The sequence below is a fragment of the Procambarus clarkii genome, chromosome 18 (genome assembly GCF_040958095.1).
Source record: "Procambarus clarkii isolate CNS0578487 chromosome 18, FALCON_Pclarkii_2.0, whole genome shotgun sequence".
NCBI classification, from domain to species: domain Eukaryota; kingdom Metazoa; phylum Arthropoda; class Malacostraca; order Decapoda; family Cambaridae; genus Procambarus; species Procambarus clarkii.
In genome coordinates this window covers 30,568,048-30,590,343 of record NC_091167.1, presented here as the reverse complement: position 1 = coordinate 30,590,343, position 22,296 = coordinate 30,568,048, and the positions used below count along the sequence as shown (strand labels likewise).

The 22,296-nt window shown below is 38.5% G+C and overlaps 1 protein-coding gene across 2 annotated transcripts in view; it reads left to right on the top strand.

Moving 5' to 3' along the window:
• Positions 1 to 22,296, top strand: part of LOC123754579 (uncharacterized) — a 310,065-nt gene that overhangs the window by 212,990 nt on the left and 74,779 nt on the right. For both annotated transcript variants that reach the window (XM_069326460.1, XM_069326461.1), the window contains exons 4-8: positions 1,769 to 1,891; positions 5,401 to 5,607; positions 9,274 to 9,422; positions 10,922 to 11,090; positions 18,799 to 18,929. In XM_069326460.1, the coding sequence (XP_069182561.1) occupies positions 1,769 to 1,891; positions 5,401 to 5,607; positions 9,274 to 9,422; positions 10,922 to 11,090; positions 18,799 to 18,929 (779 nt within the window). The remainder of the gene's footprint in view (positions 1 to 1,768; positions 1,892 to 5,400; positions 5,608 to 9,273; positions 9,423 to 10,921; positions 11,091 to 18,798; positions 18,930 to 22,296) is intronic.

Genomic DNA, 22,296 nt, shown 5'->3' with positions numbered 1-22,296 from the left:
CTAATTAATTTTTTTATTTGCTTAATTAGTTTTATTGTTTATGTACTTTCATATATGAGGTGGGGTTCCCGGCGGTGTCCGGGTCGATCGGCACTTCTGATTTGTCTCTGTTCCTCTGTTTTTTTATTGTTTTCCTTTTTTCCTGTTTCCTGTTTTCTTATTATTATGTCTGTCTTCTCTTTCTCTCTCTCTCTCTCTCTCTCTCTCTCTCTCTCTCTCTCTCTCTCTCTCTCTCTCTCTCTCTCTCTCTCTCTCTCTCTCTCTCTCTCTCTCTCTTTCTCTCTCTTTACCTCGCTCTTTCCGTCACCCCTTTTCTCTCCCTCTACATTATCTTCTCATTCTAGAGAGAGAGAGAGAGAGAGAGAGAGAGAGAGAGAGAGAGAGAGAGAGAGAGAGAGAGAGAGAGAGAGAGAGAGAGAGAGAGAGAGAGAGAGAGAGAGAGACAGACAGACAGACACGCTCTTTTATTGATATAGACATATTCAAAAAGTCAGAAACTCATGAACTGAAAGTGTTCATCAGCTTTCTCGCCAGGAGACAGCGCAAAGCTATTACGACCATGTAGCACTGGGAAGCAATATGATGAATTAAGATGGAACATAGGAAAGGAATAGTGCCAGACCACTTGAACGGTCGGGGAGTGAACGCCGACCTGCACGAAGCGAGACCTTAACGCTACTGTCCAGTTCAAGTGAATGGGAACTGTCCCTTAGAACTTTTGACCCAACCCGACCTCCTAATAGCACGTCGCATTTTGCCGTTTACTTCACCTAAGGCCAAAAACTGGCGTACTAGAAAATGGTAGCGTCATGATAAAGTGACATAGTGTCCCGTTTTAGGTTCATAACTCCTCTGGTAGGTTAGGATAAGTCACTTTAATACCACAATATCTTGACGTTTGGAACGCTCGCGAGAACGGGCTGTTTGATCCCCTTAAGAGAATAATTTTGACGTTTTTGGATACATAACATTAATTGGACACAAAAACATACTATAACCGGAGGTCGTTAAATTTAGTTACCTAGTTTAATACACATCCTAAAATACTTAAAACTAATAATAACAACACTGCACCGACCAGTCCAAGAGGTTAGGCTTTACCTGTGTGCGTAATATTTTACAATTATTTTGTGTATAAAAATATAAATGTTTCAAAACGGGATTATTTACTTATCATCAATGACTGATAAACATTGTTTTCCCCTTCACTTTAAATTAACAAGCAGCATAATTAAATAACAATGATTTGCTGCTGTTTGAAGTTCAAGGTATTTTTATCTTTCTATTTGTATGTGTTTACATGCCAGTTTATCAAATCATCTGGCTCATATGAATTATGTAAGGCATGAGAACTGGATTTTATAAAGTGTTTTAAAAGAGTGGCGTGTTAGAAAATCTCGGAGCGACAGTTGCAATGATATAGTTAGTCGACAACTAATGGCAGGCCGCTAATGAATCCTGTTTGAATGCACTATCATAGAATTATGGGTTTCTATTAAAAGACTTATGTTTTATTAATCATCCAATCATTTCTATATATTATCCGTCTGTTCCTAGGCGCTATGATTCATTCTCCACTATTTAATGAAAGAAGATTTATTAATAATAGTATTCTTTCACTGAACGTACCATTACTGAATGCCTCCAATAACTGAAACAGTTATTTTTTTCTATAAAAACATTTTCTCGTGTTCATTAATGATTCGTTTTTCATGTTGTAGCATTAAGTACTTTCATAATGACGTGTTGCCCGTACCTTCTTTACCAGTGCCACCGATGAGGGTTGGTGTAAGATGGTGGATGGGTGAACTGGGGGACTCTGTCATAGACAACCAGGTAGGACCTTTCCGTGAGGGAGACTCGCCCACACTCGTCTGCTTCACGCGGGACGGTAAGTAAAATATAACTCTACGGTGAAGGACTGCCATGTTTCAATTACTTCACTGTTTCATGATTTTTAAACGTGTGTATTCTATTAAATATTATCGTTTTTTTATATTACACTTTACTAGTAAATGGGCTAACCAAAATTCCCGTATTTTTGGGATAATATATTAACAGTACAATTAAACACATCCTTTACTCATACAAAATATTAACTATCTGAGACATTCTAAGATAGAATATTTGTTTATCTGCCTGCCTGTCTGTCCAAGGTTGCAGGCCAGACACTTTCGGGTTATCATTCACCAGCTTAACAGAGTGAATGGTCTGGGATTCGGAACTATGACCATCTTTTCTACACATCACCACTTTCCTCTTAGATCCTTGTAACCACTCTCACTGCTCACTGTCTTCATCAATGTACTTCATAACAGAATCTAACACATAACATTAGATTAATCTTAATGAGGAAGGCTTTTTTATTTAACGAAATTGAAATAAGAGAAATTTGCTATATCATGCAAACGGTGGGAGTCCATGGAACTCGACCCCGACCAGCCTATGCCCTTCCCCAGGTAATGACCAGTCACACTTCAAAGTTTGATGATGCTAGCCCCAAGCATATGGCCCCAGTCTGGACACACATTACCTATCATATACACTTGGTGGGGTTACTTTCAGTACCCGAAATATGCTGTCACTCCCTTACCCCTTCATTCTATCCCTCAAAAATCTCTATAATTTCTAATATTTCTTAAAGTATTTAACTTAGGCATACCCCAACCAGCCAATGTCTGTCCCGTAGTCCATACCTTATTTCCAAGGTAAAGCTGGAAAAGGCAAGTTCCAAGCACCTGTATTGAACGTTGGACAGACAGATAAACAGTGAATAAGACAAGCAGACATTCTGGCAAATAGCACAGGCATCCTGGGACGGGTTCCCGGGCCTGCCCGGTACTCTCTTTCCTTCTGTCGTCTCCATTTCTCACTCCCTACTCACGTCCCATCTTCGCGCTCTCTTCTCCTTCTACAATTTTCTGTACCAAGATCATCCCACTATACCCCGTCACACCCGTCTCCTCTCATCCCCCTCTTCTTCTCTCCTAAACTCTCACCCCCTCTTCACCCTCAACATGTTTCTCCTTCCCCCCATTCTTCTTCAACTTCCACAAATTCTCCATTCTTTCTCTCGCCCTCTTCCTTCTATCTCTATCTCTCGGTCTCTGTAATACTGATTTTACGTTCATCGTTTGGAAGTAAAGATTTCTAGGGACTCCGTCTGCCACCTTTCATCGATGAGGGGGTCAATATTAGCCTCCATCCCCTTCTTAATAGGACCGATAGCACCAAGATCAAGCAGCCTATGTCCATCCCGCACCCTGTCTCCTTACTTCTCTTCAAACACCCTTTCTCTCCCTATTTCTTCCTTCTCTCACTTTTTCCTCTTTCTCTTACCATCTCTCTGACCAACTACTTGGGCTGAACGGTGGCGCGAGGGTCTCGCTTCGTGCAGGTCGACGTTCAATCCCCGACCGTCCAAGTGGTTGGGCACCATTCCTTCCCCCGTCCCATCCCAAATTATTATCCTGATCCCTTCCAAGTGCTATATAGCCGTAATGGGTTAACGCTTTATCCTGATATTTCCTTTACCTAATTTCACTCTCTCTCACTCACTTACTTGCTCTCTCATCAAACTATATTATAAATTATATTACAGCCAAGAATCAAATAAGCGCAATACAATAGCGTCTGACAATAATAAAATAAAGATTTAAATCTTTATTTTATTATTGTCAGACGCTCTTCAAAACTCCAAATTCTAGTGTAATGTGACTATCACCTTAATAAGGACACATATTTGCTTTCTGAAATTATGTATATAAGGATAAGCATTTTCTTGCAAGTAAGTATTTATTATTGTTGACACAATAATAAATCAGGTTAATACATGGCACAGTACTTGCAGTCAATGTATATCCTTAATTCACGAGAATCTCTCCTGAGCAGAAGCCACTCCTCTTGGTCAGTATACTCATTTGGGGTAAAGATTGCCAATTAGTTCCATTAATGAATAATTCCACCCATTTCATTTTCTGTGATTCCGTAACTTGCTTCCATGAATTTCTTTAGAACCTTTTACCGATCGTGTAATCTCGTGCATTCAACACAAAGTGGAAATCGTTTACCTGAACTCTATACTCATTTCAAGACATTTTGATATCATTCTAAGAAATCTTTGCACAGGCTTTTCTGAAGCCCAATTATTTTTGTAGACAGTTTTCCTATTCTAGGATAGATTCCTTGTACGTAACTTTGCGTGATGCCTTCCACTGACTACATCACGGTCCAAATTTCTCCATTGTTTATCCAAGCACGTGAGGTCTCTGGTATGATCCCTCAATGATATATGAGCCTTCCGGAGAGTTCCCTTGTATAATGCAACTGTGATTGCCTCTGTCACTCACCCACCAGTAAGATGATATCTCTGGTCCTTCCTCCTCCTACTCCTCCTCATCGGTCACTCGTTGGTTATTCCATTGATATCCAATCATCTGAAAATATGTGTAGGTTGATTTGCCGACATGATTGATTGCAATGGTTAGACGAATCATTATATGTATATGTATATATATATATATATATATATATATATATATATATATATATATATATATATATATATATATATATATATATATATATATATATATATATATAGTTTATTTACTTGTATGTTCTCTTTCTGTTTGTTAGTCCAAAGTTGGAACCCAGACGTTTGCAACTAGCTTTAATAATATTACTTACCAACTACGATGAATATATATTGTTTTTTTGGCGCAATTCTTCTTCTTATCTTTTGGTATATTTTTATTTCAGTCCCTTGCGCTTATTCCTCCTTCTTTCCTGCCAGCAACGCGTGGGTTTTCTTAGGTCGTCCATGTGTTTTCTTTGATCAAGACGCTGACCTACTCCTACCCCGGCTTCCGGTACTCACGGGCTATATAACTTTCATTACTGCTTTTTGTATTACGGGTTATTCATGTCCGTGCCACCTTGTGGATGGCTTAATCGTTATCAATCAATCACTTGGTAGTCATCCTGCTACTGACGAAGGCCCTATGAGGGTTGACAATGATTTAGCTAATAATTTCGCAATTTATTTATATATATATATATATATATATATATATATATATATATATATATATATATATATATATATATATATATATATATATATATACATTCATTTCAATATCCTCCTTCGCTATTACCTCTCCGTCTTAAACTAAACTATTACTTCTCCGACTTCTTTCCTAATACCTCAATTACCACAATCTTACCAAATTTTCAACAACATTCGAATCATATATCAATCTCCCAGATATGTTCCAGGCCATGGTAACATTTGAACCAATTCCGAGAAGCGCTCTCTGCATCGTCTAAATTTGTGTTACTTCAAGGCCATCTTCGCAATGATAATTCATTTTTTTATATTTTCATTTTGCACGACAGCGTGGCCTCCCCCTCGAGTGGTATGGTTCGAGGAAGACGTGCTGGTTGACGACACCTACGCGACAGATGCGATGAACGAAGCCGTTGAGAATGCTATGACCTTGGGGCACCTGACAAGGGCCCATCACCGCAGGCGTTTTACCTGCGTGGCCGCGAACTCCAACCTTACACGACCTATCGCCGCCACTGTCCACATTCAGATGGCTTGTGAGTTCCACTGTTGTGGTTTTATACGCTTGTGTGTGTGTGTGTGTGTGTGTGTGTGTGTGTGTGTGTGTGTGTGTGTGTGTGTGTGTGTGTGTGTGTGTGTGTGTGTGTGTATGTGTGTGTGTGTGTGTGTGTGTGTGTGTGTGTGTGTGTGTGTGTGTGTGTGTGTGTGTGTACAAGAGAATGTGGGTGTTTGCCACTCCTCGTTTTCAAACACACGTACACAAATTTGGATGTATATGTACTTGTCTGTACTAGTATGAGTAGCACAAAAGTTGTAGCCTTTTCTAATCAAATCTTAATTTGTATTGTGAATAAAACCGACTATTTAAGATAATATGCAACTAAATTAATTAGTTTATATAATTTAGTTTATAATGAATAATACTAGATAAACTTAACCTAAACTATCACCTATTAATCTACCCTTTCTTACGTTTTATAAATTTCTCAGTCAAATTTTGTAAGTTAAAGCCATGATTTTAAAAATTGACTATTAATTAAGATTTAAACATTAAAGTCATGTGTGCGGTTTCATTTATTATTAGTTTATTAGCTTTAAGTTTTTTAATTGATATTACCATCGACAGTGACGAAAAACATAAGAAATATTGAGAAAATTCGTGTTAGAATTATTGATCTTACCTTTTCGGTCATATTTAACAACATATGTTTACAAGAAAGACTGCTACCAATATATATATATATATATATATATATATATATATATATATATATATATATATATATATATATATATATATATATATATATATATATATATGCAATTGACGATCACAAAACACTGATCATTTTATGCGGAAAATCAACAGAGAAATATGAAATGAGGTGAACGTTTCGGCTTTGTTAAAGCCTTTGTCAACACCAGACTGACTAAGGAGAAGGGAGAAGGGGGGAGGATATATAGGCCAACACCTGACCAACCCATCCCTAGGGTTGGTCAGGTGTAATTAACCAAAAACAGGTATAGCTTAGCTTAGAATGGTCAAAGAGGACCATCCTTCAATAAAATTCACTTGTGAGACTGAGGAGAATGGTACTCTTCCGTTTTTGGACATTATGATTCATAGAGTCACTAGAAAGTTCAAATTTAATGTGTATAGGAAACCTACCAACGTGGGGTCGTATGTTCATTTTTATTCGAATCATCATAGTAAAGTTAAACAGGCAGTATTTTCAGGAATGTTTCTACGAGCTTTGAGGGTTTGCAGCCCTGAGTTTTTTTGATGAAGAGATTGCTAAAATATATGAAATTGGGAAGAGTTTACAATATCCTAAGAGGTTTTTGGATTTCTCGTTTGTACAAGCCAAGCGTACGTTTTATAATCACGTCCCTAAGGCGAAACCAAAAATTATTAACTCATTGGTGGTACCTTATGTGAGTGGACTTGAAAAATTGTCTCTGATTTTTAAGAAACTTAATATAAATTTGGTGTTTACTAATAGTACGATCAAATCCAATTTAATAAAAAACTCCCCTGATACAGCAGGTTGTGTGTATTCGATTCCCTGCAATGAATGTGATTCTGTGTACCTTGGACAAACAGGAAAGTCATTACAATTGCGGTTGTCACAACATGCTTATAGTATTAGAACTGCATTGTCTAATGCATTGTATCTACATACGAGTTTATGCGATCACAATATTAACTGGAATGGGGCAAAAAGCATTACCAATTGTGGGGATTTCGTGGAACGGAATTTGATTGAGTCTGCTCTAATCAGTCAGTGTCCAAATCTTCTTAATGTTAGTACTGGAATGTACAAACTTGATCCATTTTTAAGTTATAATATTGCACAACAGTTTAAGAAACAACTCTGATAGAGAGGCTTACAATGTCTCATTATAATTGTATATTCATATATTGTGTGTTCATGAGGCTTTTCTTTAATCTTTCGTCCTTATTCTCTGACCGCTTAATCCTCTTTGACCATTCTAAGCTAAGCTATACCTGTTTTTGGTTAATTACACCTGACCAACCCTAGGGATGGGTTGGTCAGGTGTCGGCCTATATATCCTCCCCCTTCTCCCTTCTCCTTAGTCAGTCTGGTGTTGACAAAGGCTTTAACAAAGCCGAAACGTTCACCTCATTTCATATTTCTCTGTGGATTTTCCGCATATATATATATATATATATATATATATATATATATATATATATATATATATATATATATATATATATATATATATATATATATATTTGTTACAACAAACAAATTAAATGAATGTCATGATATTTTTGCTTAGGTCAGACATACTTGGTACATGGATTAACTCATAAATGAAAAATTTACATTTCTGCTCAACTCTCGTCGTATATTTTAGCTGCTGTAAATTAATGCAAGTCATAAATGTTTATTAAACATGTTAGAAACGCTTTTGGCGTTTATTTAATTAATTTGCATTTAATTCACATGGACAAATGCAATCCTGAATTTCAATTATCACGAGTGAAGAGAATGCTGTCAGACTTACGCAAAATTTTAAGACGATGACTTTTTTATTATGGAATTAATTTTGCTGATTAATAAGCATTCCTATTTCTGAAAATTTTGGGAAAATATAAGTATTAAATGCAATTTACATACATAAAAAAATGTAATTACCCTTTCACATTTTTACACGCTCCCTGATTAGGACAAGAAATGTGCCCAATCACTTGGGATGGACAGTAGAGCGAGTCTCGCTTCATGCAGCTCGGCTTTCAATCCCCGACCGAACAAGTGATTGGGCACCATTCCTTTCCCCCCCGTCCCATACCAAATCGTTATCCTTATCCCTTCCCAGTGTTATATAGTCGTAATGGCTTCGCTACACTGCTGATAGTCTTCTTCCTTCTTTCCCAGATTTGTTATTATTTAAACAAAACAATTAAACTAAGTTCCTGTTTTACTTAAAGAATAGATCACAGCTCACTATGTTACTAAGAAAGGAAGCTGCAATTATTAAAATAAAAGACTAGATTATTGCGTGGGAAATGAACGTAAAATACTACCTCATTATTATTGCAGCAAATATTGAATGCACAAGAAATCATGAATTTCAAAGATTTTATTCACCATTTTAGCTGTGGACGTATTACAACATTAGAATTTATTTCAGAAATGGTGCTTCTCAGTACATTGTAGTCAATGTTGGCAAACTAATATTATTTTAATTGTATTCATTATTTAAAGGTACTTAATTTTCTAGCGGATTTCTCTCAAAGGTATGATCATAAAATTCTGACTATTTTCACTCTGATATTTGGTGTCTAGCTGACAAGAACGGGACGTTAACATTACTAAAGAATCAGCTTCGATTTGCCTTTCTTACAGCCACTGAACTAACGAAGTCATTATAAATAAAACAGATATGTCTATATCTGTCTGATTTATTTTGACATTATTATTATTTAACAGGATCAACTCAAAATCAGAAGGTTGATTCCCATCAACTCATACGATATTTTGTTATATTTAGACAGTATATAAATAACAAATTCCGTATGCGTTTTTACGAATAAACCTTTTGATATATATATATATATATATATATATATATATATATATATATATATATATATATATATATATATATATATATATATATATATATATATATATATATCCAAAAATGTGTTCTCTTCTCTTTGGTGGCAGTGGATGTGTTGAGCGTGGAGATGGACAAGGTGGACGTGCTCTCCGCTGGAGTGCAAGCTGAGGTTAAGTGCACTGCCTGGGGCTCAAGTCCCCCGCCAACCATCACCTGGTCCCTGGCTGGTACTCTCCTACCATCCGCCAAGCCTTGGGTCAGTTCCACGCTGCATCATTCCTTCCCCCGTGTGTACCATACTCTACGACACTGTAGGTTACTACGGCTCTGTTGTGGGTCTGAGCTGTTTTCTATGGATGTCTACGACTACTTTGAGAAGGGTCACAGTTGGTTTATAATGATCTCTCTGGATTCTGAGGTTCTTCAGAAGGTTTTATGCATCTTTGGCTGAGTTTCTACGGAGATTTAAGTGTTTCTGTTTTACTGTATCGGTTCATTAGGATGCCATAAGGTCTCTGCGAAATCGTATGATATTTACAGTGCTTTAATTTATATAAATCTCAGGATGTGATACCTGGCGTTTTGCATGGCAATACCTGCAACAGAACTGCTAAAAATATATCTGGACAAAACAAAATTGAAACCATCATAGGGGTCATAATTGGAGGCGATACTGCTTAAATACGAAGCAATGTAAATGATCCAGACCTAATTGAACTGTGGCCAACCTTCCATAAAATACCCTGCAAAGGTTCGTTAGGTTAGGTTCGGACTGCCCCACAAGCGTCTACCTTCTATTCAAGGACAGACAAAAAATAACTTCTTTAGATATAGATTTATTTATTAAAAAAGGTACGTATTCCTGCAACACAGAAGATCATCTTTCAATTCAAATATACGTGAAATAGAAAACATTTATACAAAAACGTGAAAATATCATATGCTGAGTAATATCTCCCGAGGTGAGATCAGGGCAAGCAAGTGGCAATATGCAGCTTTCAGATGCACTACTACTACCCTCTTTCCAAGTTATTTTTCCCACTACTACTGCTACTACCTGTTTCCAAGTTTCCAAGTTAGTAGAAACTACTACCCCTGTTTCCAAGTTATTGTTTCACCTGAAACATCAGGTGAAGTAATTATCCAAAGAAACATCAAGCCGGGAAGATTAGGTTAAGTTTATCCCTCAAGAACTTGTGCTTCCCCAACGAGAATCTAAACTACACTTGAGACCAGAAGTGATACAAAGGGGGGAGGTGTATATCATGTATTACATCATGTATCACACAGTAACGGAGGCGTGAGTCAGCAGCACAAAGGTGCAGCATTAAACTTATTTGAGAAACAACTGTGACGTTAATTTGAAAATAGAGCCGTGGCTATTGTGGCTGGTGTTGTACCAATCACATTAAATAAAAAAATAAAATAAAGTAAATAAGACTGCCTGTGACCTCTAAACTATGAAAGCTGCGGGTAATACAAAGAGAATAAACTCCTAAAACATTTAATATAACAAAAATTACTTTAATAACAAACAAAACAAAGCCCCTTATCCACTTGGCGATAACACAACATAAAATATAAAAGAAATATAAACACAGGTGAGTTTTTACGTGAAGTAAAAGAACGGTACAAATTAATACTTTATACAAGAGCTGCTCGAGTCTACCAACACCCAGGGGAGCGAGAGTAGATGTTGCAACTTTGAGCACGAAGAATATTCTGAGTGCTGTACCCTCTCTCTCTCTCCCTCAGGTTTCAGACGACGGCAACAGGAGCGTGTCAATGGTGAGTTTCACTCCCCAGGCGAGACACGATGGCACCCAGCTGGATTGTTCTGCCCATAACCCAGTCATCGTAGGTGAATCTCCTCACCTACACCCGCCAGCCGACCATCGCCACTCCACCGTCCTCACTGTCAACTGTAAGTATATTATCTAGAACCTGAGAGGCTCTGATTATCCGGATATATTGCAAGCAGACTGTCATTATCTTCCTTTTTATCACTGGGCCAAGTTCGTTTCCATTAAAAATCTTTTTTAGATATGGTCAGAGATCTGTTAAACATGTACTTCAGTGATTTATTGAACAATCATCGATAGAAAGTATTTGAAGTAATTGATTTGGAGACGTTTTGATATGAGAAATTGTATTTATTTTCTAGTTCAGTGTGTGTGTGTGTGTGTGTGTGTGTGTGTGTGTGTGTGTGTGTGTGTGTGTGTGTGTGTGTGTGTGTGTCTGTGTGTGTGTGTGTCTGTGTGTGTGTGTGTGTCTGTGTGTGTGTGTGTGTGTGTGTGCGCGCGCCCCTCGTGTTCTTAATTAGATTTGATTTTAGGATCGCGTTTAAGCCTGGAAATCTCAAGTTTCCAGCATTCTGCTAATTAACGTAATTACGCACTGGGAATTTGTGGTTTGATATAACATTAATGTTTAATACCTAAGAATGCTCCTTTGTATTATATTTCAAATGTACTTGATGCAAATTGAATTATTATATTATTATTATTATTATTATACGTCTCTGAAATTTCTAATAGAGTTAGTGTGCCCCTCATCCTGTAGTCTGTCACATCTGTTTCAACCCTGGCAGAAAATATTCTAACAGATGTATCTGTGTCTTATAAATCCTCTCCAGTTTCCACTGACCGCCCATCGTTCCTACATTTCTAACCGTGTGAATACATCTTATTTGTTAAATCTGTCGATTTTAATGTCCTTCCTTTCATCAACTGGGATAATGGCAAGTTTTTTAAACTTTCAATGCAGTTTTATTGTTCTTAGTTCTTAAAGAGATCTTTTTACAGTTTTTTAAACTTGGATGTATCTGGATGGTACATGGAGTGGGTTTTGTGTGCTGTTCTCTCATTCTGTGTGGTTTGCCAAAAGTCGAACCTCATTCTAAGCAAAGAGCATCTTTTGGGGATCAGATGTCATACAGGGGCTACCAAACACGCTACCTGAACGCAACGCTTAGCCCGCCTAGGCTCAGTATTGAGTTGTTATTGGTCCAACAGACTGCTGCTTAGAGTGGCGGCAGGCTCCTGTTTTTGTACGGAAAGTAACATCCCCTTGTTTTCATGTTGCTTCTAGAGTTCCCTTGTATCTTATTGAATTGTCATAAAGTTGCACAATTCAGGGTTGCTACCAATCAGTCACTTAGTAGACAATCACTAAAATTTATCTTAGCCGTTTTATATTCCCATACTGTCTTCTTCTTTCTTTATCTCTTCTCAGTAACTTCATATCATCTGCAAACTTGGATATGTAAAGGACTTTTCTCTGTCCAACCACTTGGGGTAGACGGTACAACGGCTGTCTCGCTTCATGCAGGTTGTAGTTCAATCCCCCGACCGTCCAAGTGGTTGGGCACCATTCCTTTCCGACCGTTCCATCACAAATCCTTATCCTGACCCCTTCCCAGTGCTATATAGTCGTAATGGCTTGGCGCTTTTCCCCTAATAATTCCCTCCCCTCCCTCGGCCAGGTCAGTAATGTTTATAGAAAATAAGATATGTTCTTAAACTGTCTCTCGAGTCACCTTGTTAATGACCATTCGCTTGGCTTCCCTTTCTTTACTGAGGAAGTCTGCTTCCTATTCAAGTAATACACACACATTTTTCCATGCAAGTAATTTTCCAGTTATTCCGGCATTTTTCTTGCGTAATTACGAAATGGTTTATGCGAGGGAGAGTGTCTAACGCTTCCTGTCAGTGTTGCATGGGACAAAATAACATGTTTGCCTGACATGGCTCTCCTTCGCTGATCCCATGTTCGTGTTCTGTGGGACAGTTAAAGGTTTTATGTGTCCCACGCGTCTCCTTCGTATTAGTCTCTCTAAATATCTGAAAGGAATGTCATAAGAAATACAAAAACGGATACTGAGAAGCCAGATCAACAACAGCGGTATACCAGCGAAAATAATTTTCATTTTAACTAGGTCAAGAAAAAGCTACAACATCAATAGGCGCCAGCTAGATAATATATGTCAAATCAATAGAATTAAGCACTAGACTAGGCGAAGCACTTGAAGGGTAAAAGCACAAGATTTTAACTTGGTTAATGGAAAAATAATTTTCACCAGCACATACGGGCCAGGGCAAGTCACAATTCAGGTCCAAAAGCACTTGATTGGAACGGAGTCAAGTCACTGGGGATGTCAACAAAAGCCACCTCACTTAGGCTAATGGTTCACAAGGGCGTTTTGCGAGCGTGACGAATGTGCCGCAATTCAAGTTTAATTATGTATGCACCTGGTTAATTACCTGCCTCGCAATTACGAAGGTTTAATGTGTCCACTGTTGAGTAATATAATGCAAATTATCAAGGAATATTGCACATTATCGTAGCATTATTGCCAATTATCGTAAAATATCGAACAATGCCGTGTTCAAGCAAACGCAATTTTAGATAACGCTTCATATGACGTCGCTATCGTTTCCTTTCAACGATAACCGTGCATTATCGCGTAACTTTAAACACCTTTCTCATATCACTGCTGTTCACTTCACTGATGGGTGTTCTTCGCTTATTGATTGTTTATTTTTACTTCTCCGGTCAAACACATTTAAATTTTGCACTCAAAATATTGTAAAATTCATATATCATCTTAGATATTGTCGATAAATTTTCCAAATACGTTATCAACTATTTTTTCTAACCGCAGTACTATCAATTATATTTTATAGTCGCTGCATTGTAAACTACATTCTCGATCTCCACCAGACAGATTACAGCGTTCATGTCATATCTGAAATTTTTGCTAATAGTCGTAAGCAAGTGAAATGATTTCGTTTTCGAACGCCTTTCTTAAAAGAAAAATTTTACTCAGCATTTTAAAAGTAAATTTCCTGTAATGGCTTCTGGTGTGAAAAAGGTCCAGGAAGCTGATATAACAGACACGATAATAAACATAGAATGCCTCCAGCACTAAATTTAAATGATGAAAGGGCCAGATATGCGCTCGTCATTAAGACCACCGCAATGATAAACGAGACTTATCACCTGCGAATATTTTAAACGAGAAACACACACGGAAGAATGTTTAAATATCACACACTATATTTTTTCAGCTTCGGAGAGAAAGACATCATTATGAGATTATAAAGCTCGTCTCCGTTCGTGTCCATTCACAGAAGCTTTTGTAAGTAACAGGAATGTTTATTTTACATATATATAAAACGTAAATTAATAAAAAAGCAGCTTCGCGTTCGCGTTCATACCACATTAAACGCGTATGTTGTCGTATATTAATGAATTATACACACTCAGGATTCACCGTCATGCAAAAATATAATGGTGTCCATGGTGGTGACTGTCCTATTAGGGGCCCCCAAGCGTTCACTTCGCCTGGGGACCCGTAATGGTGTGTTGTGGAGTGTCGGTAATTAACGCCTTATCACACAGGATCTACGTGCAAATAAATTACATTAATTGCGTTCTTGCACCTGGCACGACAATGGGAGCTTACCAACCAGTGCTCACCTATTAGAGACTACTGTGGGACAGATCTGGACCTGTGTGCCTCGCTTCCTTGTTAGTTGTAGCTGTTAGGTTAGTACTAGAGTGTGGGCTGGGTGTGCGTGTGGATGGGAGGTGCGTGAGTGAATGGAATGTATGTTTGTGTGTGTGTGTGAGGATGGTGTGTGTGCGTGTGTTGATAAAATATTTAAGTTTGAGTGGAGGAAATGCATAACTGTGCAGATGTAGATCTGTAAGAGAAAGCAAGTAAAGTGAGAATGGTTATGAGGAGGAAAAAAATGGAAATCGACTTGTATGTGCGGATGATGGAAATTGAATGTGCTGGTGACAGCATTTTACGCCATAAATTAGCGTATTTCCGGCGTAAATTAGCTTATTTCCGCGCGTGCTGGTGCGTACTTCGGTGCGTACTGACATCTCGCTACTAAGAATCGCATGCACTCCTGCATCGCCACTCGCTCTGTATCGTTTACGCTTGTATTTACAGCATGTGTAACTACCTTGTGGAGTTTAGTGATGACTCTCTTGTTAGCGTCTCCCTCGTTGTGCGTGCTGCCAGCTGAATAAACAAACTGGATATTTAATTAGCGCATGCAGGCATGTTCCTTGGTGTAGGTGCTGACGGAGAGAGAGAGAGAGAGAGAGAGAGAGAGAGAGAGAGAGAGAGAGAGAGAGAGAGAGAGAGATAGAGAGAGAGAGAGAGAGAGAGAGAGAGAGAGAGAGAGAGAGAGAGAGAGAGAGAGAGAGAGAGAGAGAGAGAGAGAGAGAAGGAGAGAGAGAGAGAATGAGAGAGAGAGAGAGAGAGAGAGAGAGAGAGAGAGAGAGAGAGAGAGAGAGAGAGAGAGAGAGAGAGAGAGAGAGAGAGAGAGAGAGAGAGAGAGAGAGAGAAGGAGAGAGAGAGAGAATGAGAGAGAGAGAGAGAGAGAGAGAGAGAGAGAGAGAGAGAGAGAGAGAGAGAGAGAGAGAGAAGGAGAGAGAGAGAGAGAGAGAGAGAGAGAGAGAGAGAGAGAGAGAGAGAGAGAGAGAGAGAGAGAGAGAGAGAGAGAGAGAGAGAGAGAGATTCTGCGGAATTATGAATCAAAAGAATTAAAAAAAAATGTTATTCATTGGCCATGAAAGACCATCCCGCATTGTCAATAAGTTCTTTCAACGATTTATAAATAATTCACAATGTCTTGGAGCTAAAAATATATTTTTTTTCGGTAATGTGAGACTCGAACCCCGAGGCAAAACGCACGAATCAAACACGCTACCTGAACGCAATGCTTATATTTAAGATTCAAATTCGTATTATTTGCTCCCATGAGACCCAGATGGAACCAAATTCTCTCTGTTTATAATCCACTCCAACGTTCATGACTAATATCGACAATATAACGCGTCACAGATATATATATAGAACGGAAGAGGGTACCTAACTACTCGATAATTTATACTTACTAACAGCTTACTATACTTACTGACTTAGTCTAGATCAATGTTCAGAGCTAATATGTACTTGCTGGTGGGTCAATTATCCATTGTGGTGTAAATAATATCACTCCAGAGATTGGTTTGCCAAAAGTCGAACCTCATTCTAAGCAAAGAGCATCTTTTAGGGATCAGATGACTTACAGGGGCTCTTGGATACATTTTAAATCCTAGTGGCACAATGGGGTTATTACATATTAATCTTGAGTTCGAGTCCCGCATTGAGTTCGAATCCCATATGTGCGTTCATGTTGTTGTTGTTTAAGATTCGCTACTTGGAACAAAAAGTTCCAAGCAGCTTGGGCTATGGTGAGCCCGTTATGCGTTCATATTTCTATCGTTGTATTAGTAAAACAATAGAATTATGAACGCATATGTTTTTTATTTAAAATCTTTAACGAATTTTGAGTATAATGCTGATCATTTTTTTTATTTTTTTGCGCCAGCAAATGTGATTTGTGGCTATGAAAATAAAGCAATCAAGATTAAACCAAGAAACGGCAGCCTTGGTTTACTACCTGAGTGTAGGCGGCTGGAGGGTGTGTGTCGGGTGCAGGGGAAAACTTGCCTAGGTATTCACCAGGTCGCATCCATTTACTACTCTCCATCAAGTGCACCTCCCACTTGCCTCGTTTACTGGAGCCTCCCCATTCACCTGGGAGCTCTTGGACCGCTGCTAATACTCCCAGTGTGGCACTCAACTTTCTAATCTACTTTCCACTCCTCACAACACCTGATAAATTAATTCTGTGAAATATTGAAGCATTCTCGAATTTTAGAAAAAAATTGTACTCTGCGCTTCGTTCTATTTCCTGACGGTTTTATTCGCGGTTGTTTCCTCAATAAATTCACAGACGACAGTCAAAATTCATGTTTGTGTATTTATATATTTGCCTTAGTGTTATCACCTAAGTGTAGTTTCAGGTTTTCACCTGCGTATGGTTACAGGATAAGAGGAACGTTAGTGTTCTCCCGTCTTAACAGTCATTTTTGACATATGATGCTTTGAAACTATTAACGGCTAAAGCATTCACCGCTTTCTCACTAAACTTATTCCGAAAGTAAAAACTTGTGTTCGCAAAAGAAGACTTCCTCATATATATATTTTTTTGGCTCCTTTGTTTCCTTGACTTGAGTCTCCAACTTTCTAATCTTAAAGTTGTAGGTTTAAAAAATTCCTCCTTGTCTGTTTGGTCGTTTTATGTTTCTATTTTGTATGTAGTGATCATATCGACCCTTTTTCCATATTTGTTTCTGGAATTGCGAAGTTTAACGCTTCTAGCCATTTAAAATAGCGGAATGTCTTACGTTCCTGAAGCTATTTAATAGAATGTCTTTTCACCGTTTCTAGATTGTTGCTGTGCTTCTTAAGACATGGCACTACACCTCAACTTCTTTATTCTTCCTAGTACTTTACAAGAATTGCTTCTCAGTGATATTGGTCTATATTTAAGTGCATCTCCTCATTTTATTTCTTGAAAAGTGGTGCCACATTTGCCTTCTTGCAGCATCTGGAAGATTTTTCATCAGTAAGTGACTCATTATTAGAGCTTCTTGCTAGAGGCACGGCGAGGGCCTGCGCTGTCTCTTTTAGTATCCACGGTGATACGTTGTCTGGTTCAACTGCAAGGCGGACAGCCCGCATGCTTTCATAACTCTCACTATATTTTCCAGGAAGCAGCCCGTGACAGCTGTCTAACTGCCAGGTACCTATTTATTGCTAGGTAACAGGGGCATCAGAGTAAAAGGTACTCTGCATATTATTTCTCGCGCCGGTGCCGGGAATCGAACCCCGGTTCACAGGCTTACGTGCCAAGCCTGCTGTCCACTGAGCCACCAGACCCTTGTGTGTGTGTGTGTGTGTGTGTGTGTGTGTGTGTGTGTGTGTGTGTGTGTGTGTGTGTGTGTGTGTGTGTGTGTGTGTGTGTGTTTGTGTGTGTGTTTGTGTGTGTGTGTGTGTGTGTGTGTGTGTGTGTGTGTGTGTGTGTGTGTGTGTGTGTGTGTGTGTGTGTGTGTGTGTGTGTGTGAGTGTGTGTGCCTGCGCTAACACACATTATCATTATAATTGGCAATTATTATAATTCTCAACAGTTACTTAGGTATGAAATGGGAACGATGAGAGATCAAAGCAAGTCACTTATACATTGTTTTTGTAAACCCGCGTGTTTTCGAAAATCCAGCCGGGTTAAAGACATACATCAGAAGGAAAAATATATTACTGTAAACTATTACTGAAAAAATAAATGCAGATTCTTTTCACTGAAGATTAGTACAATACAGCTTTATATTTCATGCCAGGTATACAAACTAGCAATATTCCGATTCTCAGCATCCCTTCAATTACTAGACTAAATTTGTTTTTACAATAAAATAAGGAGCCATTGGAGTCTTTTGGCGAGCTACAATTGTAAAGACCCTTAACCTCGAAGAAGAAAATAAACAGTATTCAGAGAAGACCTTGTGTGGATTCACACTGACAACTTTAATATTCTCTTCTCGTACATCCCCCTATTATTTACTTTAATAATTTTTTAAAGTAATAGTTATAAATATATATATATATATATATATATATATATATATATATATATATATATATATATATATATATATATATATATATATATATATATATATATATATATATATATATATTCTTAGAGAGCTGTGTTCTTGTGCCGCAGACGCCCCGCTGGTGAGCGTGAAATTGGGGAGGAATCTGGTCCCTACCAACATCAAGGAAGGGGATGACCTCTACTTCGAGTGTGAAGCTACCGCTAAGCCGCCCCCTCACAAGGTCACCTGGAGCCACAACGTAAGCAATCATCATATTTCCTCGTGCAGTAAGCTATAATTTAGATTTTCAATGCTGGATATTTGCAGCTATGATACTAAGAGTTGATCTCGAAACATTGTTAATAACAGTGACACTATTTTGGTCATTCTCAGGGATCTTCACCGTTCAAAAAAAACTAGTTTTTGTACGGTATATTTCCCCAATAAAGGTGCTATGTATGATCTATTTACCACACATATGCAAAACACGTATTGGGATTGGGATAGGGACACATCAGTTGGAATTTTAAGAAGCACACAGTGTTGGGATGCTGAGCACCCGGTCTTGTTGTCTCTTGTCTTGTCTTCAACATGTGTTGAACAAAATATCTGATAATCTCTGATGGAAAAGGTTAACAGTTAAACAATTTGGGCGAACAAATAGGACAATTGAAAAGTAACAAATACAAATGTAGAAAATTAAATGAAAACAATAAGCGAACAAACGAGGAGCCACAGACAGAAACCTTTGTGCCTTATAGACAACACAATAGTAACACCTAATTAGGCTTGCAAGTGGGTGGGATCACGTTGGTAATTAAGCCTCTCCCAAGTCTTTCATATGGAGAGCATAAGTAATTAATGTGATACCTTAGCTACTTTTTTGCCTATAACTCAAAAATTCTACAAATTTTATGAAATCTAGAGACAATCTTGAGGTTATCTTGAGTTGATTTCGGGGTTTTTTTTTTTAGTGTCCCCGCGGCCCGGTCCTCGACCAGGCCTCCACCCCCAGGAAGCAGGCCGTGACAGCTGACTAACACCCAGGTACCTATTTACTGCTAGGTAACAGGGGCATTCAGGGTGAAAGAAACTTTGCCCATTTGTTTCTGCCTCGTGCGGGAATTGAACCCGCGCCACAGAATTAAGAGTCCTGCGCGCTATCCACCAGGCTACGAGGCCCCCTAAACAAGAGAATATACGTGGCACAAATTTGGTAATCTGGCCCGAAGTAGGAACAGACAAAATTTCCATTATAGTGAGAAATTCGCTCCTCATCTCCGACACTCATTTTCTCACTCTTCCTATTCCACTCATTTACTACTCTCCCAGCCTCACGCTTCTTTTCCTACAGGCACCCAATACCCAAACAGCATTATTGGGCGTTGGGTCCAACGTTTTCCTAATACTTTTGAAAATCTCTAGTTAGGTGGTGACAGCACTGGACTGCTTTGGGGTGGTGATGAAAACCTTGGCTTACAGATTTCGAGTTCCTCAGGGATCAAGAATTTTCGAATGTATATACATTACAATCAAGGATTGGCTTGATATATAAGTTCAAAGTTTACAAATTGTTTTTATCTTTTCTAACAAGTTTAGGAATATGTAATTGCTCGCTATATCCTCTTTCAATAAAATTTTACTGCAATTTTATCATCGAATTTTTATCTCAATTTTTAGGGAGCAACGTTATAATCAAGGATTGGCTGGCAATGATATACAGGGCCAACTGGACGTATCATTTCCAGGCCCAGCCAGACAACTGTCAATAATTCTGATATAAAATTCATCTTACTTTTTTCACGTGCAGAACCACTTTATCTAAAGAATATTCAATAAAATAATACCGTTGTGCCTTATGATGACGTAATATTTATTCTATTAATGGTTGAAGAGTTTGTATTCTGGAATGTTGACCATGCAAAGCACCATGTTAAGGCACAATGTCAGGTCACTATGTCATGGTATCATACTAATTCACCCCGTCAAAGTACTATGTCAAGTCACCTTATCAAAGTACGTCGTCTGCAGATAATATCATGTGAAACGTATTATAAAGGGAAGCACGAATGCTATGTTTAAATTAACAGGAAATAATCAATACACAGCGCTGTGGACGGCGTACATGGTTTACTATAATAGATGGCTGTACATTTTTACACGGTGTTGGGTACACGCCCGAGTGAATTTTGCAATAGCTGCCCTTATTTTTTTCCGTGTGAGTAATGCCCTTCTGCACAGTAGATTTCACCTTGTGCGTTTTTAAGAAGTGTGAATTTGTGTGTGTTTTGTACCCATCTCTCATTCTTCGCCACGCTAATATCAACGTTTCTACCACATAACAGCGTCCGTCAATACACTTATGTTCCTTATCTTCCTACTTTTGCAAATTTGAAGAACCTTTTCCTCCTTGCTACATATCAAAGGTGAAATCTTGAACTATTTCTGGCGTGTTTGTGAGTGGAATCACGACACCTTCAGTGGTAGAGGATAAACCCAGAGTCATATCCCACGCCCACAGTGGGTGAACTGCCGTACCGAAGACGGAAATCCCACTGTGTGTGTTCGTGTCTCTCACTCTCTCTCTCTCTCTAATCTCATTCTGTCCTTTCATAAAACACGCTTGGAAACCTTCACACATTGCAATCGTAATTTATTAAACGTAACACTTGCTTATCGGAAATACCTGCACTGTTTTAACGTTTTTTATCTCTCTGATTATTTGTGATGTCTATATATTGATATGTAAAATCAATTAGGATTAAAAACAAATTATTTCAAAAGATTTAAAATTTGATACGAATTACTTTTTTTTATATAGTGTTGCTACTCTTACATTATTTTTCGTCCGATTCTAAGAAAGAACTCACCTCATTGGGCTGGAGGGGATTGAGCTACGACTCTTTGGTCCCGGCACTCAACTGTCAATCAACCGGTGTACAGGTTCCTGAGCCTATTGGGCTCTATTATATCTACACTTGAAACTGCATATAGAACACACACACACACATACATTGTGTATATATATATATATATATATATATATATATATATATATATATATATATATATATATATATATATATATACAATTGGACATATCCGGCAGCCTCTAGATATCTTTCGAGTCCCCCTCCCTTCTATCTCTTCCTCTCCCACCTCCCCTCCCCTCCCATCTCTCCCTGTAACACCCCTCTTCCACCCTCCCTCTCCTGTCCTACCACCTCCCCCCCAATTTTTCGAATTTCCCCCTCTGTCCGTCTCCTTCCCTCCAGCATCCTTTCCTTTCTCTGATCCTTTAATCCCTTCTCTTTTTATCCCTCCATCACTCGCCATTCTCTGTCTCTCTCACTCCCACTCTCTCTCTCTCTCTCTCTCTCTCTCTCTCTCTCTCTCTCTCTCTCTGCTTCTGTATCTCCCTATCATTATTTCATTCGTTATTATCCACTTACCTTTTCAGTATTTTCCACTTTTATCTAGTCTCATCCTACCCTTCGCAGTCCATTTTCTGCCACTTCCTTCTCACCCACATTTTCTCTTGCCTCTTCTCTATCCCCTCTATCCTCTCCCCCTCCCCCCTTCCCAGTCCATCACACTCCCAGCAAACATTACTTTACAATTTAAAA